The sequence below is a fragment of the Cupressus sempervirens genome, chromosome 4 (genome assembly GCF_028749045.1).
Source record: "Cupressus sempervirens isolate cs-2001-9-10 chromosome 4, ASM2874904v1, whole genome shotgun sequence".
NCBI classification, from domain to species: Eukaryota; Viridiplantae; Streptophyta; class Pinopsida; order Cupressales; family Cupressaceae; genus Cupressus; species Cupressus sempervirens.
The window spans coordinates 844,672,867-844,699,835 of record NC_143121.1 but is presented as its reverse complement, the minus strand read 5'-3'; the positions used below and the strand labels follow the sequence as shown (position 1 = coordinate 844,699,835).

Here is a 26,969-nt window from a genome sequence, read left to right as displayed (position 1 = left end):
TTCTTCTTGTTCGTGTTCATCCTCATCATTGGACACTACCTTGATGTAATGGATATTCCCCTTCCCGAGGCATCGGTGGCCAGGCTCCCAAGGCCCCTTGCAATTGAAACACAATTTCTTCCTTTTGAGTTATTGTCGAGAGGCTTCATCCAATGACGGCTTCTTGGGCAAAGGTTTTTCCCTCGGAAACGTCGGTGGTTTCGAATGTGAGTGACTTTGAGAGGATGAGGTTGATGTCGATGACAATGCCATACTTCGTGCCTTACTAATTGCTTCCGACAAGGTAGACGGATTGAATCCCTTCACCCAACCCTTCAGTGGTTCTGCCAAACCGTCCATAAAGAGCACAACCCATCTTCTTTCGGACATGTCTGTGACCAACACAGAGAGCCTCTGAAATTCCACAATGAACTGGTCTACCGAACCAATTTGCCTCAGTTGCACCAGATCTTTTAAATTGAGCTCAGGGTCTTTCCCATCAAATCATTTTTTTAACCTCTTCGTAAATTTCACATAGGTCTTAATTTGATCATGCCCTAATGTGATGGTGTCATGGTGCCACCATTCATGCACAACTCCCTCCAAGTGCAACGTGGAAAATTTGATCGCTTCTTCCTCTAGCATAGGATTCAACTGGAAGTAGGTATCAGCTTTCATCACCCATGCCTGTGCTAAAATGGAGCCCAATCCGTCAAATGGAAACAGATTCACCTTACTCAATTTTCTCCTAAGATCATCGTTAAAGTATCCTCTTTTTCCGCCTCCTGAGTATCTCATTCTCAGATCTGTGTAAACCTTGTAGGAAATGTCCTCTTCAAGGTTTGCATTCCTCCAGTCCTCTCTTATCTCTTCAAAAGTCAAAACTCTCTCTCCGTGATGTGTTTTCATCCGTGGTGGGAAGGTCAGCATGGAAGGTTGAGAGCGTGCTGGCTGAGGGTGTAGTTTACCCGATACTAAGCCCGCCCTGTGTCCATTTTGTTCTCTAGATACTTTGTTCTCTGCCAACTTTTTGAGGGTTTCCTCCATGAGTCGCTGCGTAACCGTGATCTGTGCTTGATTCCGGGCAAGTTCCCTCAGAAGTGCCACAAGTTCCACGCCGGTCGGTTCCTGTTCGTTAGCGATTCGATCAATGGACAACAATTGGATGGATCATCAGAAATAATGATTGAGGAGGCCTTTTGTGAGTACTACCTCAAATAGTCCCTCTCTCCACTAGAATGACTCTTGAATGTGTCCTCTTCCAGCTATAAACTCTCATTCATTGTCCACAGGCTAGCAAGATCGAAGAGCTTTGATACCACTGTAATGTACCATACCTGCTAAAACCCCATCTTAATCAGTGCGCCAACTCCTGAATAGAGGTCGTACAATCTGTAGAATGCAGACTGGATACTAGTCACTCTAATTCCACAATCGAATTTGGCAGTGTGCAAGGATGGCAATCAATCAATAGGAAACAATGCCTGTACGGTGGGTCTAGGAGATGCCACCAAGTCCGTACATCGCATGGAGAATGAAGAGCCGTACGATGATCCCAAGAAGGCCGTACGGGGATTGAGGAAGTCTGCACGGGAAGATTATGAAGCTGGTCGTACAGTGATGTGGTAGTCGTACGGTGTTAATAGCAATTTGTACGGTGTCCTAGCAAACTGTACGGTCTTTCCAACATGTAGTACGGTGGAAAATGGGTCTGTACTGAATGGTAGGAATATGTATGGTGGCAAGGAAAGGCAAGATGGATAGTGAAGGAGACCGTACATTGATCTAAAAGGAAATTTCAGAGCCATACGGATGGAGAGAAGGTGAGAGAAGATAGTACAAAGGAATGGATGGAAGCAGCGTGGAAACACAATGTTACATGAACACAGAATATTATCAAACCAATGGCAACCATTGTAGATTTCAAACATAAATCAATGCCCGAACAATTATGAAAGAACATTCATCAGATTGATAAGAATTGCAAATAATGATAGCACTCCAATTTGCCGGATATAGACCAGTTGAACACCGACGGAATAGGGTGAGGATTGAATCCCACCGAAACCGTGCAAGCCAAATAGGGAAGATCTTTCACTTCTGAAATGGTGAACAATTCCGAACTCCAATAGGAATCCACAGTACAGTGCAATAAAATCCAAAGCATGCCTATAGACTACCTACGAGCCGTGCTTAAATACTGTCAGGAAAACCTTTCCAAGGGTGTACAAAGTTAGCCGACGGTGACACAAACTACGAAAACAAAAATAAAAATGGGTCCGAGATAAAATAAATCAATCGGCCCATTACAAAGATTAAATTATTATTTATTTTATAATAGGGACATTACAAAAGGCGACACGAACAAAGCAATGGAAAGCTTTGCAATCAGCATCAAACCATTTATTCATAGGACAGGTATTTTGACACTTAGCTCTGAGAGAGGAAGGGGAATGGTGGGGAATAGAAAGGAGAGCAGAATCCTAGATGGTAGAGGCAAGTGAATCAAATATGTCAAAGGCAAAAAGTGGCTCATTAAAGCTAGCTGGTGTTAGAAATCTCCTAAGGTAATACTTAAAAAGCTCACCATCACTCTCAGGGAAATGAAAGCGGATAGGGAGGGAGACAATACTAGCCGGATAGAGCGAAGGCGGGGACGAATGTGGTGAAATGCAAACAGAAATGCTATGAAGAGCATGATCAGCTAAGGGGAGACGTGAAATGGTGAAATTGCGAATGGAAGAAATGAAGGAATGAGAGGAAATGACAACACTCGCACCACCATAGTGTGGCCAGCAAGTAAAGAGGTCCAATCCAGGAAGGATAAACCGTTTAGAATCAACAACCCAGAACACTCACAGAGTTGGAGGAGGTGACGGCCATAAACTGAGAGCGGTCCAAGAACATCCTCTGAGGTGCGCTGCAAGCCCATAGTAGTCGGATCTAACTTAGAAGTGCAATTTGAATCAGAGCCATGATCATGTAAAGGAATCTGAAGATCCTTGGTTTGAAGGTTGAAGTCTCCAAGAACAATAATATCACCCAAAGCCTCGAACTGTGAAATACTCTCCTGAAGGTCACAATAGGGATCTCCATTCCCCGGGTCATGAATGGCATGAGGAGAGGAGGCCGGTGGAAAATAACAAACAGCAATAAAAATCTCTCTGTCGATATTTTTGCCTACCAATCCGGACCCACATAAATCTGGCATAAGCGTCAAAGTGAACCACTGAAGTAACACTGAAGATATCATCTCGAACCAAACAAGCAACACCCCCAGACCCAAGGACCTCACCAAAAGCTCGGACCTCATCCCTGCAAACTAACAGCCACTGATAACCAAGATAACCTAAAAGAGGGCGCATAGGGCTCTCGTGAGTCTCAGTAACGGCCAAAATATATGAGGACCCCACCGCATCCTGAAAAAGACCGGGTAATGACCATAAAGAGTCATTACCATTCCAGCAATTGACAAGAAGAGAAGGAGGTATCCTCTTGTCAAAGAGAATATATAACTGTGAGATATTAATTATACTGAGTGATATAATTAAGCAAACCATTTATTGTTTGAGTCAAAGTTTGAAGGCTCTTGGGACTCACCATGACTCACAAGTCTAATGGCTTACCAAGTTGACTCACCACAAACTCACAAGTTTTTAGTAAATGTCAGAAATAAGCTTCAAAGCCCATTGTTTTGTTTATTCTTTAATGAGCCCTGGTCGATTTTTTGTCAAGTCCCAAGTTTAAGCCCTATTGTGCATTGTCAAGTATGTGCCAAGTCTAGGTTTTGTTGTGATGTGGAGCCTAATCAAACTCAAAGGTTTATTCGGCATGGTTTCCCCCGAGATTACTTCTACAAGGGTTTGGGGGCAACGCCTCTAAGACAGGGTCAAGGGGCAGCACCCCAGGTGCATTCCCTATCACAGTACAAGGTGGGATCGAGGGGCAATGTCCCTGAAGCCAAAAATGACCCTACTATTGTAAAAAGCATCAGTTGTTATTTTTTCTATTGGAAAACTTATTCTAGCCCTAATTTTTTAAGTGGCAAAAACTTGTATAAAATGGCTCAAGGTTGGGGATTTCATTATGTATGATGAGATTGTAGCTTCTTGCGGCGGTATTGAGCTATAAGGGACTACGAATTGTAATCACAGGATAATAATAATAATATTGGACTTCTTGTTGGTGGACGTAGCCTAGGGATTGGGTGAACCGCGTTAAGTCCTTGTGTCTTGTGTTCTCTTCTATGTGATTTATTATTTTCTGATATTGGTTATATTTGCAACTGTTCTTTTTGTTCGTGGTTAATCCTAATAGGTTTTCAAGCTATGGTTTGAGTGATTTAAGAATTTATTATGTTGCTTATATAGTTAATTAATATAGACAATTAATGTAGGCGGCATGAATAATCATTGTAATGTGAAGTAGATGATATCAGTCAATAATGATTTCGGATTGAGGTATCAAAATCTTGCATTGGAGAAATTGTATTCATAGCCAATTTTATTTCTTGGGGAGTAGACCCTTGTCTAAGGAATATCATTTTAACAAACATATTATTGCTATTTGGTTGCCAACTGCTCAACTATTGGGGTTAATTCGTGGACTTCCTCCTTTGATAATAGCATCGAATATAAGAGGCTTGAACTTCATGTCCCCTTCTTGAAATAGGATTTAAAAATTACCAATAATGATCAAATTAAAAATACAAAAGAATAATATTAAAAATAATAAAATATTAGTTAAGTTAAACAAAAGGTCAAAAGGCATGAATTGAAAAGTTGTGTATCCCTCAAATAAGAGGCATAAAAGGGAGAGAATGAGAGTTTCAGTTGGGTGAAATGGGAAGGAGAGAAGAACAAAGCATAAGACTTAAGGAGGTATTAAGGGAAAGGGAACAAAAGAATATAAGGAAGTGACTTTCACAAGGTCACAAGGTGAAGGGTTGTGACTCTTTGAAAGAGAGAAAATTATGAAGGGTCACAACTCTTGCCAAAGGGCAGACATGACAAAGAGGTATGACCACTCCCTTACATGAGAAGATATAAGGAAGAAGGATCAAATGGAATGGGTTGAAAAAGGAGTAGAATAGATCCAAATAAGATTTAGAGTGTAAGTATAAAGAGGGATCTGCAAAAAGAATTGAGAAGGAAAGAAGAAAATGAGAAGAGGATATGCAAATCTTAAATGGGATATGTCCACATTTGAAAAGTAGTAAAGACATATTTTATAAGTGGGAGATAGGTAAAGATTAAATAAATAGTGAGAGATAGGTGACAGTTGTGAAAAAAATGTATCTTTTCATAACCAAAGGGTTTGACCCTTTTATAAGGGCATTAACAAGTGAAAGGGTGTGACTCCTACACTCAAAGGAAATATTAAACAAGAGAAGGTTCTATTTGAAGAAGTAATCAAAAAGGGAGAGATCCACTGGGTGAATAATATATTATTCTCAAAGGCAACACTAAAAGTGGTATTAATACCTCCAAGATAGGTAACTCTTGTAGTGGAATGTACTATGCTATATCATACAAAGGCACTGGATAAGGCCTATTGTGGAATGGATATGGGTTACATCATTTAAAGGCATTAGATAAGGCCTATGGTGGAATGGGCATGGGCTACATCATACAAAGGCACTAGATAAGACCTACAGTGAAATGAGCATGGGCTACATCATACAAAGACACTATTTATGAAGGATAATCCATATAGATGAAAACCAATTGCAATTAGGGGAAACAATAAGGCCCCATTGGGTATGCGAAACCCATTAAGCATAGGGCCAAGGGGAATAGAATTTCTACTTTGGGCCATAGGGTTGAGTTAAGGGCACCCTAATGTAATCCTTCAACCAACACATGTTATGATAGCTAAGAAAAGGATCTTTAACCTAGTGTTACAAGACTTAGACTCGCCTCAAACTTGAACTCAGACTTGAACTAAAAATTGAAAATCCCAATAAATCCTAAGCTTTAAAGGATTAAAAGTTTCTTTATGCATCATTTAATAAATTAACCTCAAGACACAATAATTGAGTTAGATAGAAGCTACTTTGCACACATACATAAGTTCACATTGATCACATAAGTATAAATCTGAATTCTTGAAGAAAAAAAGTCAAACACTTAAACCAAATAATACATTAGAAACACTAAGTGTCACTGTCAAATGTCTACAATATTCATGGAATATGAAATCCATGGAAATGGAAGTTCAAAACATATATAAAAATAAAAGTTTAAGCACGGAAGACTAAGGCTTAGAGTAGCCTATATCAGCTACAAGTCAACCCTGCAACCTTCCTATGTATTATAATCTTAAGATAGGTCTTGGAAGATTTTGTAGCCATGACCTCTACTTGTGTCTCAGGATCAGCCTCTAGGACATCCACATACTCATTGACAACATCCTAAATCTCAGGGTCCTCCAGTAGGTCTCCTTGTGCTTTAGCCTCCTATACCATCGCTACTGCCTCTACCTTTCAATCCACCTAATCAATCCATTAGAAGTTTTCATCATTGGAGACAGGATCATCGACTTCGGTGTTCCACTTTGGTTATGGATCAACCTCCTCTAGAGTGATACGCAATGTGTCAATGCCCAAGATGCTTAAGTGCAAGCTACTAACTTGCACAAATAATCAGCAATCAATATCTGAGAGTCAATCAAATCTACTAGACTATCTTCTAATACCCCAATATTTTTATCTAATCCCTTTATTCTCTATTCCTTATGTTCGTGAATGAAAGAATCCTCATTTGTGTTTGAGAGAGCTATAAACATAAAAAGTCAGCAAGAGTATTAAGATTTTTTTTTTATTCACTTTATAATCTATGTCTATCGTGACAGAGTCAAGAGCTTGGAACTCAGCGAGTCAGCTCAAACTCAGTCTGACTCGGCCAAGTCTGATGCTAGGGTTAATTTGACCCATTTTGGCGGATTCTCCTTTAGAGCCATAGAGTCTTGTAACTATGCTTTAACCATATGAGATGAGTAAGATAGAGTGATGGAGGGAAACGGTGTAAAGTTTCTTCTAGGTACACCAACCACATCGAAGCATGGGGTCAAGGGGATAGAACTTCCACTCTTGGGCCCTAGGGAAAAGGCAATGAGGACACCTCATTGTGTCTTTCTTATCTCATTCTTCACTATGTTTAAGATCATGGAATCTATATGCATTATATTTTGCCTAATCTCTTGGCTAGAATTGTATATCTCTCTGCATTATCAATTAGTAAAGCTTAATGAAGATCATATTATACTAACAATATAATTAGTTTGCATATGTGTGCATGTGCACTTGTCGGGTGATTGTAGGACCTAAATAATGATTTACCTTGCTATTAGGCGCTTCAAGTGTCAAAGTTATATCTCTAACCATCTTACAATTATTATTAATGGAATTTGTGATTCTAGGGAAAAAAATTAGGGTAATCAAAAAATGGGGACATTGCATTGAGGATAGTAGAGGCAACATCAATAGATATCATGAGAAGTTGCAATGAACATGACAAAAATTCAAAGTAGCTGTGTAATCTTGGAGCATATTAACAAAACTTTCTCCTTTGGTCTTCATCCTGATGATGGATCTCAGTGTGTGATCCGAAACGTTGATGCAAAAAAAACTTACACAATCAAATCTAGAAACTAAATTAACAGATTTTATGGATTGCGGAAATTTACTAGCTTATGAATTAGTTAGTCAGTATAATGCAGTTTTTGGGTGGACCTATCACTTTTCTTCCTCCAATCTGTAATATGCTAGCATGATATTACTAATACTATATGATTATGATGTGATATTATCTAACTCTAATCATTGAATAGATATATAGATGTATATTTAAGTTGTTATGATTGCAAGATTCAAATCCAAGATCACAATATTTAAAGGAATATTTACTTAGTAAGATGCATCCCTAACCATAATTTGTTGCACTTGTGACTCTACTGAAGATTAGAAAGGGGGCATCACATAAACAAGAATTTTTATACTGGCCCTGCTCACCCAAGACTTTATTAATAGTTTTAAAAAAACAAATGAAATAATTAATAATTTTGGAAGATTTTAAAAAATAATACCCACTTTCAAAATTCCGATTGTGCAGTGTTTTGGATTTTGTTTTCAGCCCAAAATATGAAATTTGACCCTCACCCTGGACAGCAATCACTCAGCCCAAAACATGAAATTCAGCCCTTACCCTGGACAGTAATCACTCAGCCTACAACAGATTTCTAGTTGCCCTTCATGGTAAATGCGCCCTTGGTAGAAGTTGAATTTCCAACAGGTATTGTTAGCCCCTTCCAATTCAAAATCCATAAAACTACAAATTCAGAATTTTGACTTTCAACAACTCCAGTCAAACAGAAAATGGGCTGGAAATCAGGACAAACAGCTTCTCCAGTCCAACCTTAGCAAGCTTTGAGATTGTCTTCAAACAATAACAGAACCTCTCCTTCATTTGACAAACATTCTGACAATCTAGTCAAACCTAACACATTCTTTACAATTATGCACAACAGAATTAACTTAAACATTTGATGCACTGACAGTAGCTTTGCCCGTTCATAACCTTCCTAAAGCATCCTACCTCAAAAGCCTAATGCTGGAAGAATGAATACATGGAAGTTTCATAGAATTGTGTTGTGCACACTTCAATGTGTTTATGCTTGTAATTGTTGTTATACCAAGAAGTTAGATTGGTGGTCATAAGTTACCTTCTACACATTATTGGCATACATCACTTAACATAAGCTACTAATTCCTATGCATACAACTACAAAGTATAGCCTAGCAAATAATTATATCAAATTTCAATGGTCCAAGAAGATATTCAAAGAATTGACCACAAAGATATGATTGATGTTAACAACTTCAAGAGATGCAAAAAAATTACCAACCATAACACAATTGTTGTTGGTAAAATGTATAATGTAGCTGACGGGTAGAATAGTATCCGAACGGGAGCGTGACACTTGAGTCACCCCTTCAGAAAGGTATATGTACATGTCCGAGATGGACTTTGGAATCATCATTGTAAATCACAGATCATTGTAGTCATTGGAATTGGATTGTAATCAGCAAGTGCATACATGAATAAAGTACCTGTTTTGAATTAAATCGTGTTATACATGTGTTGAACTTCTTACCCTATGCAGTAAACATTTGGCGTCGTTGCCAGACGAACCTGGAATGAAGGAATGATATGAAGATTGATGCCGAATTTGCCAAACAAAGATCGGAATAAGGTGAAAGATAAGAGTGAACTAAGTACAGCAAAAGAAATTTTAATTTTAACACAGCAAGCAGAGCGCAGATAGAGACTTCAGCAAATTGCCGAGGGCCACTGAAGGGGTGAAGAGGCACAGACGGAGGGAGTGCACTCACCTAGTAGGCTAAGGAGTGTCGAGGAATTTCTGGAAGAAACTTGACAATGCTTGAATTTGGTGGAGGAAACAAGGGAAGAATTCCTTAACCTGTATACGCCGAGGGGAGAGTGTCCGAACGGAAGGGAAGCAACTCGCACGGCTCGGAGTGCCGAGGGAGCACAAGCGTGGAGGGATCTCTTCGTTCCTAATACACCGGACGAACGGATACAGGCGGAGAATAGAACATCACTTGAAGACTTGTCACCAGACAATGCGGTTGTTGGGAACAAAACTATTGTCCAGAACAGCGCGGGAGTCCATAACAGCGCAGGAGCACAGAACAGCGCGGAAGTCCAGAATAGCGCGGGAACACAGAATAGCGCGGGAGTCCAGAACAACGCGGGAACTGCGTGGGAGTTCAAAACAACGCGGGAGCTCAAAACAGCGCGGGAGCTCAGAACAGCGCGGGTACACAAGTACCTCAGAATCAAAGACAAGTAACAATGGTTGGCCCTAAAGAAAAGTTACCCAAGTTTCACGGTGATGGTTCAGCAGACCCTATCAGACATTGTAAAACGTGTGAAACCATATGGACGGCAAATGGTGTGACAGATGAGGATGATTGGGTAAGACAATTTCTAGCGACCCTACGGAGTGTGGCGATAGACTGGTTTTTTGACACTAGTCCTCAGAAACTTAATACATGGGAGAATGTTAAAAAAGAATTTATCGCAGAATTCAAATTACTCCGAGATGATAATGAAATAGTGGCAGAAATCTACAGCACCAAACAAGGAAAGAATGAGACAGTCCGAACCTATGCCAGGAGACTGAAGGAATTGATCGGAAAGATGGAGAGTCAACCAGCGGATGGGTTGAAAAAATGGTGGTTCATGGAGGGGCTACGGCCGACTCTTAAAAAGAAAATGAAGATTGTACCACCGTCATCGTACACCGATGCATACACTCGTGCCATGGATTTAGAAAGCGAACTGAAAACGAGTAAGAAGAAGAAACATAAGTCCTCTAATTCAGATGATTCATCGTCGGAGAGTAGTAGTAGTGATGAGGAATCAAACAAGAAGGTGAAAGCGCTACAGAAAGACATGCTGCGGATGATGAAAGAATTCAAAAATTTGAAAAAGAATCCAGATACAGTAAAAGGAGAACTGTGGTGTACAGATTGCAAGGAGGACGGCCATACGAAGGGTTCATGCCCGAAGAAGCAGTTTTGTGACATCTGCCAAGTGGCGGGGCATTCCTTGAAAGAGTGCCCGTTTAACTTGAAAACAAAAGGACATCAGCAGTTGTTACTAACACAGGAAGCCTTGAACAATAGCAACAACACGGGCAATGATGCAACTTCAGGTGGATATAGAAATAACAATAGACGCGGAAGGGGCGGAAGCAATAACAACAATGGAGGCCGAAGTAGAATACAATATGATGCAAGTGGAAGGCCGATGATACAGTGCTGAGTATGTAATCTTTGGGGTCACTTTGCGAGGGACTATACTACAAAAGAGGCGCCACAGCTACTGTGTAGATGGTGTGATCCAAGGGACCATGAAGATTTGAAATGTCCTAAACAAAGTGTAAATTTATTAAGTATTGAAACAAGTAACAAGAACGTGTTGGCAATCACATGGGAGCAAGCGAGGAAGGCAAAATATCCGAATGCGGAAGAAGAAAAGGAGAGGTTACAGAAAGCCCGAGCGGAGATAGAGAAGCAGATGATAGCAGAGAAGTCACAAATAAAAGACACTACTGTAACTCCGAAAAAAAACTTGGCAGAACAAAGTATGGTGAAACAAATAATGCAAATGGGGGAAGCGCAGGTGGATGGAACACCTGCCCATACGTCCAGTAAAGATAAACCGATGAAGTATGAAGAGCTGACAGTGAAAACAATGAACTTGGGTAATGAGGAAAATCCGAAGAACATTCTTGTAGGAGATGATTGGAACCCAGTATTGAAGGCAGCAGCTTGGACATATAAAGACTTAAAAGGAGTACCACCAGAGCTATGTGTCCACCGGATACCATTAATTGAAGGTGCGGTACCCGTACGGAAGTGGCCGTACCGAAGGAATAAGAACTATGCAGCATGGGCCGTGGAAGTTGCACAAAATAGGTGGAAGGTATGGCATCAGAAGCATTTAAAATTAAACAGATCTCAACCTGGTCAGTTAGTACTAAAATATAATGGACGAAATGAAATAAGGCCTAGAAAATTTAAAGTTAAATGGGTTGGACTGTACAAGATACGGGAAGTTGGGTATAACGGAGCAATTAAATTGTGGACACTGGACGGAAAAGAAATACCAGATGCCGTAAATGGACCAAAGTTGAAAATATATAAGGAAAGGAAGGATCCTCCATGCACAAGGGAATGAACAAAGAAAAGATATCTATAAATAATGTACATATGTATAATATTAAAAGCCGAATATAGTTAAAATATCAAGTGATAAACTGTAAAAGTATGAAGTGATAAAATGAAACATGAAGCATAAAACGTATTGGAATTCTGAAGGAACAAAAGCCTGTAGTACGACTATAGAAAACATCATCAGATGAAAAGTATGCAAAAAATGGAGCAAAATAACAAAATGATTATAAAGGGAAGAAATTTTAATAAAGTGAGTTCAGAAAGAATTGAAAAAGAGTCCTTAATGACCGTACGGCCTTCCTTTATGACCGTACGGACTCGAGCTTTGTAATGCAAAGTTAAAAATATATATATAATACTATACTACCTTGAAGTAATAAAGTTGTAAATTATGAAAAGAAAGGACCGTACGGCTGTTAATGCCTGGAGAAGACTAAGAAAAGACTATATGGCCCCTAGGAGACTATAAAAGGAGACCGTACGGTCAGACCCAGCATAGAAGAGTGAAATGAAAGACTGTACGGCCCTAGGAGACACAGGGAAGCTAAATGGAAGACTGTACGGCCTGAGAGAGACACAAGAAAGCTAAATGGAAGACCGTACGGCCTGAGAGGAGACTTCGTACGAACTCGAAGAAGGAAGGTAATTGAAAGGTTTTCTTGGACCATTGTACGGTAGAATCAAGCCGTACGGCCTGCTATGCATGGAAAAGAACATATGGTGAAATTTATTTTAAAAGAGAGACCGTACGGTTCCAAAGCAAAAGGAAAACAAATAGTACGACGACCGTACAGTGGTCAAAAAGACGAATTGAGGGCAAGGTGAATAGGACCGTACCGATTGAGGGCAAGGTGAATAAGATTGTACGGTCTCAAGCTGAACACCATCATACAGAGTGGTGACCAGAATAAAGCCGCAAGGAAAAGAAGGTATTCAGAGACGAAGGGTATCAGAAAAGGAAGAGGAATTGTTGTAGCCGATTCACAAAGCAAGTCTACAGGAAAGAGGAAGTGGAAGAGCTAAAAAAAAAAAAAAAAATGACAGATTGAAACAGTTCGGAATGAGTAATGCATAATGCCAAAGGGAAGGGTAGACATAAGCAGTTACCAGAAAGAGTGTGTAATCAGAAAAAAATGACAGAAATGGTGTGTTCCGTGTAGTTTTGTGTGGGTTGCGGATATCAGTCATGGGAAGTGTGACCAGTTGATGAGGCCTAGAGCTACTACTGTAGGCATGAGTGTTTGTGTCAAAGGAGGCACTCGAAGTAGATGTTGGGCATGAGGCTGTCTTGGTGGATGCGTAGAGAGCTCGGGAGGAGCTGATCATCCAGTTGAAGGCAGTATGGCGACACTTGGCTCAGTGTAACCAGGAGTTCGAAACAGAGAAAGCAGCACAGGTGGCTATCAAGCTCAGCTAAGGAGATAGTATTGTGTTAGCAAAGGCTACAGATACAACGTGGGTTGGAGACCAGTTTGGTGCAGGCATAGGATGAATGTGAAAGTGATGCAATAGAAACAGATCTATCTTGTTGTAGTTAGTCAATTAATGTATTTTGTTGTTAATTTGTCTCAGATATTTTGTAATTGTCGTCCAGAGACAACCTTTCTTTTGGGGGGGGATGATGTTGTCGGTAAAATATATAATGTAGCCGACAGGTAGAATAGTATCTGAACGGGTGGGTGACGCTTGAGTCACCCCTTCGGAAAGGTATATGTACACGTCCGAGATGGACTTTGGAATCATCATTGTAAATCAGAGATCATTGTAGTCATTAGAATCGGATTGTAATCAGCAAGTGCATACATGAATAAAGTACCTGTTCTGAATTGAATCACGTTATACATGTGTTGAACTTCTTACCCAATGCGGTAAACAAGAATGAATAGTAGTCATTTATATATTAGATAACAAATAATCATAGAGTCCACCCATAATACTGATGGAGTGAAATGTGAAGCAATCATAAAAGGTCTCAATTACTCCACATTTTGTTTTGGGGGTTGACCTTATACCTCACAAGGAAGTTAAGGAGATTGATCTTTCAATTCCAGCTCTATGGTTATGAGATCTAAGTAGATTAATGCAATCCAAATAATGAAGGAGCACTAATGCAAACAAAGATCTAATGATTATAGAATTAGAGAAAGAATGCAAGATCCTTAAAACCTTAATGTAGCAAGAAGCTATGAAATTAAATACTACGGATCAAGAAAGTAAATTTCCTAAAATGAATAAGGAAAATAAGTGACTAACCTTGAAATGTAAATGGAATATTGAATCTAAATCTTCCCTCTGTATTGTTCCAAATAGAAAATGGATCTTGCTTCAAACCTCAAACTGCAAGATCTACAAAACCCAAAAACCATTTGGCTCCAAGACTAAGTTTATTTGTAGGGATGGGATCAATCTAGGACGGGGTCAATATGTGGGGATGGGTATGCATAGCGTCCCTAACCTTCTCTATCCATTCGTGAAATTAATTTCGGATCTTTGAAGTTCTACGAAAAAGGTACCCGAATCTACGCTCTGTTTTGCCTTCCGAGATCTGTAACTTGCAGGAAAAAATGGCTTTGTCTTGTTGATGGGAGGTTAGACGTAGTCAAACCCTAGTTTAGAATTAACCTTGAAATAGCAATTGAAATGCTGGAAATCTAAAGTAAATGAACAAATTCACCTTACAAGAGGAGTATTTCTCAATCAAATGCAATAAGATCACTTTACTAAGTTGATTGGATCAAGAGGATGTGAATGTAGAAGGATGAATGCTAGAACCCTCTCTTAATAACAAGCTCCACTATCACCAATAGAGGAAGATAGATCTTTAAAGGTTGTCACATGAGCATGGGAGATAGATGATGAAGCCCCCAGATGAACTCCTTTGAAGCTCCTCGAAAGCAGCTTGAATGCAAGAGATCTGCTCTCCAGTAGGTTGCAAACATGATCTCTTTGAATGTACTTGAAGATGGCTTGAAGGCTTGACTGCTTGGGAGCTTGTTATGTGTTGATGGATTGATGCAAAATGGAGCAAACGAGTGCACTTATAAAGGATTCAGAATGAACTTTCTCCCATCGGCTGACCAGGTCAAAGAAGCAATGTCTCAAATCAACCCCAACACAAGGGCCGAGAAGGGGACCCAAAATAGGCGCCCGGGTAGAGATGCACTACGTCCCTAACTTGGGCTAGGGACATACTACGTCCCCATCCCAAGTACTAGAAATCTTTGGGATTCCCCCAGGGTCCTAGAACAAGGGCTAATTTTGGGAAATTAGATGCAGCTATCGAGAAAGGCCCCATTTTGGTGTGGAAAAAAGATTTTAGTGATTGTAATTTGAAAAAGGAGGACAGCAAAGGGATAGGTCCTACCTCGAGCTCTGCACCATAGAATAGGAATACCAAGGAGGATCCATTAGATCCTACTCCAATTCCATCTACGAGGAATAAAAAGAGATAAGAAGAAATGTGTAAATGCAAATTTATGATGAAATCTCATTGAATGGGTGCTAAACCGTCATTAAATTGAAGTGCTTCCAATTCAAGATGATACAAATGCCATGTCATATTCATTCATATTATCTATTTATTTGTTGATACCATTACAAACCATCTTCTATCATGTCTACAAAGCTGGAAAAGGGTCGGAAAAAAACAAAATGATGAATTAACTAGAGATAAAAACCTTAAATGAAATGATGGGGGCATATAAACTGCACATCAGATTACTTTTAATTGAAAAATAAACTTGTATCTACCAAAGAGGACTAAAAAGAAGAGAGTGGGCTTTTGTGGAACTACATTTTGTATTAGTTTTTATCAGAATGTGTAAGGTCTTTGAAGACAGCATTTGCTACTTTCCACCAAAAAATCCTTCAGCAGCCTTTTGCATTCTCCAAGCAACATTTTTCAAGGCTTTGGTAAGGTATTATGCATGCTAATACTCTATTCATTTCACAAATTTTGTGCAATAGAAGAATTGATCATGAAAATATCCAAGTCTGAAAGAGAATAAATCTTGCTACTATCTTGCGTCATTGTATGCTATATACATCTTCTATTTCCACACAATTGAGATACACATTTTTATAACTGTGATTAAACATGCCACAGAAGATATTATTTAAGTTAATATCATGAATGTAAAGCTAACTTGAGGTGTAAAATCTTATCAAATTTCAAGACACAAATGGTGAGTTGAATTAATACTATGTGATTTATCACTCTCATACTTTTCATGTAAAAAGAAAAAATACTATAATCCTTTGAGGATGTTAAATCCAGGAATGCTTAATAGGAAACCTAAAAGCAACCTCAAAATCCTAAAAATGATTTATGAATTCGGAAAACAGAAAAAGAACTGGATAAGGAGATGTTGACAGAGGAAAGAAAAGTAGGGATTATTGACCATAAAACATGGAAAAGAAGTTGAAATCAAAACCATGAAAACCATTAGAAGGTAATTGTGCAGAAGCAGAAAGGATGGTAAATAAGTTATTAACCCAATGTACATGAGATGCGTACCTACTGTTGGAGCAAGATCTTCAAAGGTATCAGATGTAAATCGTAATAAGAGACTACTCTTGCCTACTCCAGAATCTCCAATTAACAATAACTTGAAAAGGTAATCAAAAGTATCCTGGCGTGTTGAGGTATACTTGAAAGCCATAGACTCCTCGTGAGAATGTATTACAGGATAGTCCTATAGCACTTGACTTTCTGCAACTCGTGTTAAAATATTTTAAATTATGAGCATTCTATAGGTTCGTACAAATACATATTATTTTGGAAATCAATCAAACAAATGATTCTGCGCAATCCCATCCATACATACCTGCACAATTGAATTTTCACAAAGGTATTTCTTCTTTGGAATTCAAAAAGAAATGAAAACAACATACTTAACATAAAAGGAAATGAATTGTACCTACTCATATACAACACAGAAAACTATTAAAATTAATGTATTCACTTTCTCAAACATTACATACAGTAGAAACTAAGTTTAATCAAAGAGAAATTTTGAGTTTGATTAAATGCTTTTGTAAAGAGAAAAATGACAGTTCAATCTTTGCAACTGAGAAACCCATAAAACACTAGATAGAGCATCAATTGAAACAAGAGCAAATAGTAATCTAGCATTGGCAAGGGATGAGCTGTAATGTGATGTTGGTAGGAAAACGTATTTGTATTGCCTTAAAGGGTAAACAATATATGCCAAGTTGCTTTTTCTTTTTCATGTCCATTTGGGTCTGCTCATAGTTCTCTCTTACTCACACATAAATATTCTTATGTGAACAACCCATGTGCATTAACCTAAAATATTCAACACGAAAGCTCCTTTTTGTAAAGCAATATTTCACATTGATTGCTTCATAAAGGATGAGGCACTCTATTTATCTTGTAATCCTATTGCTACAACAGGTCCATAACATTTACACAAGACAAATGAATCATATATTCAAGAATTTTGATTAGATGCTTCTTTTGAGTCAATAAGTAGTTTAAGTACTATAATTTAAGACTCAAGGCTTTTTTATTTGTTAAGGAATTTAAAGCGCATCAGTTAGGAACTTAGTATGCACTTCCTATTATGTGCCAACACACAGCTTCTCCCATGCCCATTCTATTATATAGGTTTAATTTTGCTCTTGCAACTATTTTGTCTTGCTTTTGTTTGTTGCAATTTAGATGTGTTCCAATCCTTAAGTTTTTCAAACAAATTCAAATTCCAATGATTAGAAGTGAGTTATTCTTTCAAAGATTGAATTTGGGCCAACCTGGACCAAGTGAAAGGAAAATATGTATACAAGATAGTTGTTATGCCATGTCCCCTTCCCAAAGCTAGAGAACTAACAATGTTAGTTTAAGTTAGGCCTGGTAAAATATTCAAAACGCAACCTGATAATATAATTAATTTTAATTTTTTTTGTAAGCTTGGTTGGTGAGGCTCTTCCTAACAACATCATGAGCTTGTTTAAAATTTTGCCACATCTCATCAAAACCTTTGTCTACTCCAATATGTGGTTTATCTATCTGTCAATCCTACTATGTAAGCTTTGGATGGAGAAAAATAGATGGATCTAGATCAATTCAGTTTCTGGATTTGATTGTGTTTAGTGTTTTTGCATCAATGTTTCGAGTCAAACTCTGTGATCCATCGTCAGGATGAGAAGCACTGGAGGAACAATAAGATGATGGATCACAGAGTGTGATTTGAAACATTGATGCAAAAACATTAAACACAATCAAATCCAGAAACTGCATCGATCTAAATAATGTATTGTGCAAATCTCTTCAAGCTGATAGATGGATCTTCCAAGAAGTTGAAATGGTCATGCTTGTCTAACTTATAAAGTAGGAGAAGTTGTTTGAGTAGTAAATCAAAGATTGACTCCGATAACTTCCAACTCCACATATTCAGAATGAAACTCCAGAATGAAGATTATTTTGGCTTGTGTGCTTTTCCCACTAATGAGGCTAGGCGAGTTGAGTCCCCAATTTGTGATCCCTAGCAAAACGGAAACCACTGCAGATAGGGCAGTACAAATTGAATTTTGATGGATCTTCACTTAGGAATCCAAGCCTTTCTGGGGCTGGCTACATTTTGAGGGACAGGCAAGGGCGAATGTTATGTAAATCTTTGAAACCTATAGCCAGAGGTACTGTCAATGAAGCCAAATTTCAAACTCTTATTAACAGCTTTAAACAGAGTGGCAACAGGTTGCTCCTTCCTCAAGAAAGTCATGAGTGTGGAACCCACCTGAGATGTTGAATGGATGAATATATTCATTCATTTGGTGGCTAAGGAGCAGAGCAGTGGACAGTGAGAACCTCCAAATGGGCCTTGAAGTTACTAACTATTATGTAACATGATGCCGGCCATTTTTGTCTATGCCTGATATTAGCGGATAGCTGGAAGTATGCCAACAACTAGCAATTGTATAGTCTGTAGTTTGCTTCTGGACAGATACTTTATCAATGTAAGTTTGACACCGATATATAAAATGAGAAGCACAGCTACAGCTTACTAATCACACACACACACACACACATATATATCAAACACTCAATTCTGAAAAGCATTTTAAATTGCTTAGAAGAGACTTTAATCGTAGGGCTTGTTTTCAAAAGGTTTAAAAAGGTGCCTCACCAATTCATTTTCCATCTAGATCTCATTTAGGCACTCTTCCCTTTTGAGAATTTGTGTTCAAAATTCAAATTCACAACCAAGGAAACCCCTTTATTGTTCAGAGGTTTGAGGGGCTTTGGACTTCCTTTTGCAATCAGGATTGTACCCCTCATCTTCGTCTAGGGCATCCTCAGATAGAGGTTGCCTTGGAGCTAATTTTGAAGATGTTGTGTTTTGTTGTAATTTGGGTGGATTGCAGTTCTATGGAAGGGTACCTGATAATAATGGCTGAATATAGCCGATCTTGGCTGCCAAACTGCACATTATGGGCATCTAATCATCCACAGTCACTTAACACAAACTTCCTGCAGCAGCCACTCCATTGTTTTACCAGCACCACAACAACAGAGAATCAGATGGCGGTTTCCAGTCCACAATAACTTAAAATTGAAGGGATCGTGAGATTAGTTGCAAACTTGCAGGTCCAGGAATCCCTATCATCCCAGATCCGATCACAAGTTTGGGGCTGAGCACAGATGAGTCAGATCTCAACTATCAACTGCCACGCCTCATTCAAGGGTGCAAGACTAGTCACAGAAAATAACAACAGCAATGAAGATCCTCGTAGCATGAATTCTCCTTCCCTTCTACCTAGAAAGGAGGATGGTGGTGTTGATTTAGAGGCCCTGGCCTTGCGCTTTGATGAATTGGCTATGCGTTACAACAAGCTGAAGGCAATTACCAGGTGGCTCATGTTCCATAGAAAAATTAACAGCTTAATAAGTCCTCACAAGAAAAAATGGGGGTCCAGCTGAAGGAGTTGATTCCCAGCATATCCCGGCCCAGGAGAGGATAGAGTCTACTATTGGTGGAATAAAAGATGAACTTGGGGAGAGGAAGCTCAAAAGGAAAAGGAGTGAGGAAGGTCAGGGAAAGGAGGAGGTTTCACAGAAAAGTTCCAAATAGGATTTTGGGTTGGGACTCCTCCCCATCCCATTAAAATGTACTCCTTCCTTGATAAGCCCAAGGAGTTTCAAACGTAGCTACGAGTGTTGGTGTTTCTGCTACTAGTTCTGGGTCTGCTAGCAGTTGGTGAGTTCCTAGTGGGTAGTCTTGTGATGGTTTTTGCTGGTTGGTTTTTTGCTAGTTCGTGCCCTCTGGCTTATTAGTTCATGGTTAATGGTAGCTTCTTGCTAGTTGGTGGTTGGGTTTCCCTGTCTATGTTTTCCTATTTATATGTTTCCTATTTAAGTTTTTAGTTGCTTTGTTTTTGTTTCTGTAAGGGTCACAGCTCATGAGCCTATTTCCGTTGTCTTCAGACTTGATGTTAATTTTGTATGGGTTCGGGCCCTTTTTCGCTTTACTTAATCAGAATATAAGCAATGAAGATTTGCGTCTGTAATGATTGTTGACCTGTTCCAGCTAATCATATATGTCGAGAAGTGCACTAGCTGTCATCGATAGAAATTGTGTATCGGCCGACGGGTCCCTTTGGAAAGGAAATTGTGTATCAGTCGACAGGTCCCTTCGGAAAGGAAATTGTGTATCGGCCGACGGGTCCCTTTGGAAAGGAAATTGTGTATCAGCCGACGGGTCCCTTCGGAAAGGAAATTGTGTATCAGCCGACGGGTCCCTTCGGAAAAGTTCTTGTTATGTAGCCGACGAGTAAATAGTTATGTAGCGAACATAATGTATCTGGCCGACGGATACCTTCGGGAAGGTTCCTTGGAAAGTATTTATAACCCCTTCGGAAAGCATTGTAATCATCTTATCATTGAAGAATAATGTACTGTTTGGCATATGCGAATAATAAGAAGAGTTCTGCTGTTCGAGTTCGTGTTCATTACCTGTGTGCAATTCTTAATTAACCTATGCGGTAAACATTTGGCGCCGTTGCCCGATGGACCTGGTACGCAGGCAGGCGGATATGAATTAAATGCTGAATCAGTTGAACAAAGATAAGAATAAGCTGAAAGAAAAAGATGACATATGTGTTGCGCAGAAAAATTTAATTCTGGCTCAGCAGACAGAGCGTCGAAGGAGATTTCAAAAAATTGCCGACGGAAACAAGAGTGCGGAAGGATTGTTGGAGACTCGACAACGACTTGATTTGGTGGAAGAAGCGAGGGAGGAGTTTCTGAACCGGCATATGCCACGGGAAGAGAATCCTGACGGAAGGAGATCGACTCGCACGGCTCGGAGTGCCGAGGGAGCACGAGCGTGGAGTGACCTCTTCGTCCGAGATATACTTCCGTAACGGACAGCTTCGGTTGACGAAACCTCTTCTTCACCAAACAGCCGGAAGTCGAAAACAGCACAGGTGTTGAAAATAGCGCGGAAGTCGAAAATAGCACGGGTGTTGAAAACAGCGCAGATGTCGAAAACAGCGTGAACGCCGAAAACAGCGCGGGTGTAGAAAATAGCGCAGGTGTTGGAAACAGCGCGGGTGTGCAGAACAGCGCGGGTGTTGGAAACAATGCGGGTGTGCAGAACAACGCGGGTGTCCAGAACAGCGCGGGTGTTCAAAACAGCGCGAGAGCTCAGAACAGCGCGGGTGCTCAAAACAGTGCAGGTACACAACAAAACCCTCAACATACAGTGATAATGGCAGGTCCAAAAGAAAAGTTGCCTAAATTTGATGATGATGAAGCAACTGATCCCATTCGACATTGTAAAACATGTGAAACGATCTGGAGGGCAAATGGCATAACAGATACAAACGAATGGATCCGACAATTTCCCGCTACCCTACGGGGTGTTGCGATTGATTGGTTTACTGATGCTGATCCACAAAAATTAAACAGTTGGGATAACATTAAGGAGTTCATCGTAGAATTTCAACTTTTGTGTGATGATAATGAAATTGTAGAAAAGATATTCAATACCAAGCAAAAGAAGAATGAAACAGTACGGGTCTTCGCCAGGAGATTGAAGGACTTAATCAGTAAAATGGAGAATAAGCCGGCAGATGGACTCCAGAAAAAATGGTTCATTGAAGGCCTTCACCCGAAGCTGCGGAAAAAGATGAAGATCGTGCCACCATCAACATACAATGAAGCGTACAATCGGGCAATGAACCTCGAAAGTGACCAGAAGACAAAGAAGAAGAAGAAAAACAGCTCATCCGATTCAGATGACGATGCATCTTCAGGAGAAGATAGCAACGATGACAAGGGAAGCAGCAAGAAGGTCCGTGCCCTCCAAAAGGACATGATTCGGATGATGAAGGAATTCAAAAACATGAACAAGGAGACTAAGGGCAATGACCTATGGTGCACGGAGTACAAGAAAGAAGGCCATACGAAGGGATCCTGCCCGAAAGATCAATTTTGTGAGATTTGCCAGATTCTGGGACACTAGGTAAAGGAATGCCCTTTCAATTTGAAAACAAGAACACCGCAGCAAGTGTTCCTGACACAAGAGGCATCCCCGTCAAGAGGGAATGGGAACACCAGTACGGAAGGAGCCACATCGGGCGGATACAGAAACAACCGGCGCGGTCAAAACAACAACAGCAATAACAACAATGGCGGAAGGAGTCGAATTCAGTACGATGCGATTGGTCGGCCAATTGTTCAATGCCGCGCATGCAATCTGTGGGATCACTTCGCCCGAGAGTGCACAACGACGAACACACCGAAGTTGCTATGCCGATGGTGTGGACCTGGCGATCATGAAGATGCTAGGTGCCTGAAGTCCGGAGTAAACTTGATTACTGTTGGGATGGATGAGGAAGAAGTTCTGGCAATCACTTGGAAGCAAGCGAAAGTGTACCCCGACCCAGCGGAAGAAAAGAAGAGACTGGAGGAAGCACGGGCAAAGATCCAAAAAGCAACACAGGCAGAAACGGCACACCTGAAGGACATGCCGAGTACCTCCGTACGGAACTGCGTAGAACAGAACATTGTACGGCAAATATTGCAAGCCGAGATACCCATCAGGATAAGTGATCTGTTGCTCACTATGCCTCAGCTCCGATCGGCACTCACAAACATCGTTCCCGCTGCTCAACTACCAGGAGAACATGGAAGGAAGCAGGAAAGTGGAGCAAGTGCAGCGGACAAAAAAGAGAAGGAAAGTGGTGCAAGTGCAGAAGATCCAATGCTATTAGCTCTTTCATCCGGACGCTATCCGGCGGTTGTCGAAATGGGCATTCTCGGGACTGTGCTAACGAACACGATCGTGGACGGAGGGTTTGGTGTCAATGTGCTACCAGAGGATACCTGGAAAAAGTTGGGACAGCCAATGTTGTGACCACCTACCTTCCAGTTGTTAACAGCTGATCAACATGGAATCAAGCCATTGGGAGTACTCACAGCACAACCAGTGATGATTGGAACACAACCGTTCCTATTGGACTTTGTCGTGATCCCACTAAAGCAGAGAGGATATGATGCCATTCTGGGTCGGGGGTGGCTAATACAAGCCAAGGCAAAGCACAATTGGAAGAAAAACACTTTATCACTCGAAAGCAAAGGCCGAAAGTATGTCATCGATCTACACACTCAGATGATTGGAGAAGAAGCTCTATCGTCAGATTCCGAAGGAGAAGATGATGAGAGGAGGCAGAGTATGGAACTCGATCAGGAAGGAGTCCTACGATTGGAAGGTGATGACGATTTGGATTCAGTAAATGGTCTTTACAACTGGCAGATAGAGGATTACGAGCCCTTTCCAAGTTGTAATATGCTAAGGATCGACGAAGGTAAGAAAGAAGAAGGAAATGAATGCCCGAAGGAACACAGAGAAGCCGAAGGAGGAAATGAATGTCCGAAGGAACACAGAGAAGCCGAAAGAGGAAATGAATGTTCGAAGCAACACATAGAAGCCGAAGAAGGAAACACGGGTATGACTGAAGCTAAAGGAAAGAACATACAGTACGAACCCAAAAGGAGGAAAGATTCTACTGTACGACTGCGCCGGAAGAAAGTATTACGTCGAACCACAAATATAGCAGAAAGGTACCAGCAACAAGGAAGACACACGATACGGTCTACACAGGAAACAAAGCGGAAGGGTCTAATAAAAGTTGCAGCAATAATGAGTGGACGTGTTATTGGCGGCCAGAAGGGGCAACTGATGGAGTCCATGCTACGGAGCTTCGGGAACAAACTGGGCGATATGGAGATGACACAGAACCGGCATAGCAGGTTTCAACTCGGACAGTGGGTGTTGAAGTACGACGATCGGAATAAGATCAAACCAGGCAAGTTCAAAATTAAATGGGTCGGGCCGTACTAGATTCGGGAAGTAGGCAATAACGGAGCAATAAAACAGTGGACGCTAGACGGAAAGGAAGTATTCGATGTACTGAAGAGGTCGAAGTTGAATGTCTACCATGAAAGAAGTAACGCACCCCCGTGGACGAATAACTGAGAGAAGACTGTAAGTACTGTATATATGTAAATATTGTACATAATTGTTCCAGAAGTGAGATTTTCAACAAAAAAAAATAAAAATGAAAAAACTACTGTACGGACTATTGGAAACAAAGCACCATACGGATTCTTAAATGTTCACCATACGATTTTGAAGGAAGTGTACGGATTTTCCAGTCTAGTGTACGGATTTTTGTGCCATACGGATTTCGCCAAGTTTTGCATCTTGTTATGAATTTTTTGGAGGTTTTGAGCAGTGTACGAAAAAGCATCAAGTCTGATATGTGCCGTACGGATTTTAAAATGATGATGCAGTGTACAGTTTTTAAGTAAAGGTTCCCGTACAGATTTTTCAATTTGGCAAGAGCGTACAGATTGGCATAAAATTGTACGGTTTCTTTCACACATGAATGTACAGTTTTTAAAGCTATTTTAACCATGCACCGTACGGACTTTATTGAAATCACCGTACGGTATCCCAGTATTGATTTTCAACAAAAGTTATAGTACAGATTTCTAGTATAGTGACCGTACGGATTTTCTAGGGGGTTTGATCAGTACGGATTTCTACATGTGCTGTACGGATTTTCGAGGGAAGCTATTGACAGTGCAGATTTTGGCCGTACAGCGTACGGAATTTGGAGGAAGTTGAAAGTAATGACAGCGTACGGAATTTACAATTTGGAATGCGAGGTAATTGTACGGATTTTTCAGGCATATCATGTGTACAGATTTGGATTGCAAGATTACAGATTCTGAAGAGTGGGGTTTTGGCGTACGGCTTTTACTTGCTATTGCATTCAGACTTTGGAGGACGTTACAGGATATTGCATAAGGAGTCGATACAGTGGCAAGATGTATGGTGTAGCTGTACATTGGTAGCACAGAAGGGTGACAGGAGGTTTTCTAAAAAAAAAAAAGTCGACAAATCAAGAGTGCTCAGAATGAGTATTAGATGATGCCATAGGGAAGGGGAAGCATCAGCGATTGCCAGAAAGAGTGTAGAATCCGCAGAAAATGACAGAAGTGGTGTGTTCCGTGCAGTTTCGTGTGGGTTTCAGAGTGCTAATTTGGTTTTGGCGGCGAGGGGCGCTACCCCTCGACCCCACCAGGGGCGTTGCCCCCTGGACCCCCAGTCGTTGCGGATATCAGTCGTGGGAGTCTAACCAGTTGAGAAGACTTGGAGCTGCTGCAGGCATGGAGTATTTGTGTACCAAAGGCACTGAGAGTAGGTGTTGGTCGTGAGGCTGTCTTGGTGGATGCGTAGAGAGCTCGGGAGGAGCTGATCATCCAGTTGGAGGCAGTGCAGCGACACTTGGTTCAGTATACTCAGAATTGGAAGGCAAAAAGCGGCACAGGTGGCTATCAGGGTTAGATGTCAGATTGGCTAAGGTGACAGTGTTGAAGACCAATTAGTCAGTCAATGTATTTTGGTTGTTGATTTGTCTCAGAGATTTTGTAATAGTCGTCAGGAGACGACTTTTCTTTTTGGGGGGGATGATGTCATCGGTAGAAATTGTGTATCGGCCGATGGGTCCCTTCGGAATGAAAATTGTGTATCAGCCGACGGGCCCCTTCGAAAAGAAAATTGTGTATCGGCCGACGGGTCCCTTCGGAAAGGAAATTGTGTATCAGCCGACGGGTCCCTTCGGAAAGGAAATTGTGTATCAGCCGACGGGTCCTTTCGGGAAAGTTCTTGTTATGTAGCCGACGGGTAAATAGTTATGTAGCGAACATAATGTATCTGGCCGACAGATACCTTCGGGAAGGTTCCTCGGAAAGTATTTATAACCCCTTCGGAAAGCATTGTAATCATCTTATTATTGAAGAATAATGTACTGTTTGGCATATGCGAATAATAAGAAGAGTTTTGCTGTTCGAGTTCGTGTTCATTACCTGTGTGCAATTCTTAATTAACCTATGTGGTAAACACTAGCCATGATTTTCAGCATGATCTAGACCTCAATCAGGCAGATTGCAGTCATTTGAGAATGTAACACAGGTAAATATTGATCAATTGAATAGGAATATCAGCAGGTTTTCAGACACCTAGGTTTTGGAGTTGTGCAACAGTTTTCAGCAGATGGAATACTCAGAACAGCAAAAGAAGAGTGCAAGAATATAAATGTCCTTTCCGATATATCATATTCTAGGTTTTTTGATGTGGATACAAATTTGGTAGATTTAAATGCCTAGATTTTTTTGTTCTTGAGTTCCTTTCCGGCCATTTGCTGTTATGAAGGTGAAATCTTGGTGTTTGGTCTCCATCTCCTAACTTGCATTGCAATGATGTTCATGACATTTTCCATTGTTGTCTTCACAAGTTGTGATGAAATTATCAAATTACAAGATGCAACCCAGCATCAGGGGTTCCATAATATCATGGTGACAATTTTGTTAAGTGAGGCGATTTTACTCATAGGTACCTAGGATTTGAATTTGTACCTTGTGGCCAAGAACATCAAATTCAAGCGACCTATTTATCTGGTGCAGTTGTCCATTGTCTAGCATTTAGGGTTTCAGTATTCATCAGACGAGTCACCAGTTTCTGAACAAAGAGTTGTATCAAGACACTTATGTGTAAATTGCTCTTTTTAGTTTTTTGAAATAGCTAAAAGCCTAAATCCAGTGTCTACTTCTAGGCATGTTCTCTCTCTTGGAAAAGCTGAGGGCCTATTTTAAACAGCTTAAGATAGTCTTACTTATTAGTTGTTTAACAGTAAC

The 26,969-nt window shown here is 40.4% G+C and overlaps 1 protein-coding gene across 5 annotated transcripts in view; it reads right to left on the bottom strand.

The window, feature by feature from the left end:
• Positions 1-26,969, bottom strand: part of LOC149564026 (ras-related protein RABC1-like) — a 198,057-nt gene that overhangs the window by 127,239 nt on the left and 43,849 nt on the right. For 3 of the 5 annotated variants that reach the window (XM_089827133.1, XM_089827132.1, XM_089827131.1), the window contains one exon: positions 16,260-16,454. In XM_089827133.1, the coding sequence (XP_089683259.1) occupies positions 16,260-16,404 (145 nt within the window). In that variant the 5' untranslated portion in view covers positions 16,405-16,454. Of the gene's footprint in view, positions 1-16,259; positions 16,455-26,969 lie in introns of those variants that run through there. The other 2 variants (XM_089827130.1, XM_089827134.1) reach the window with 2 other exon arrangements.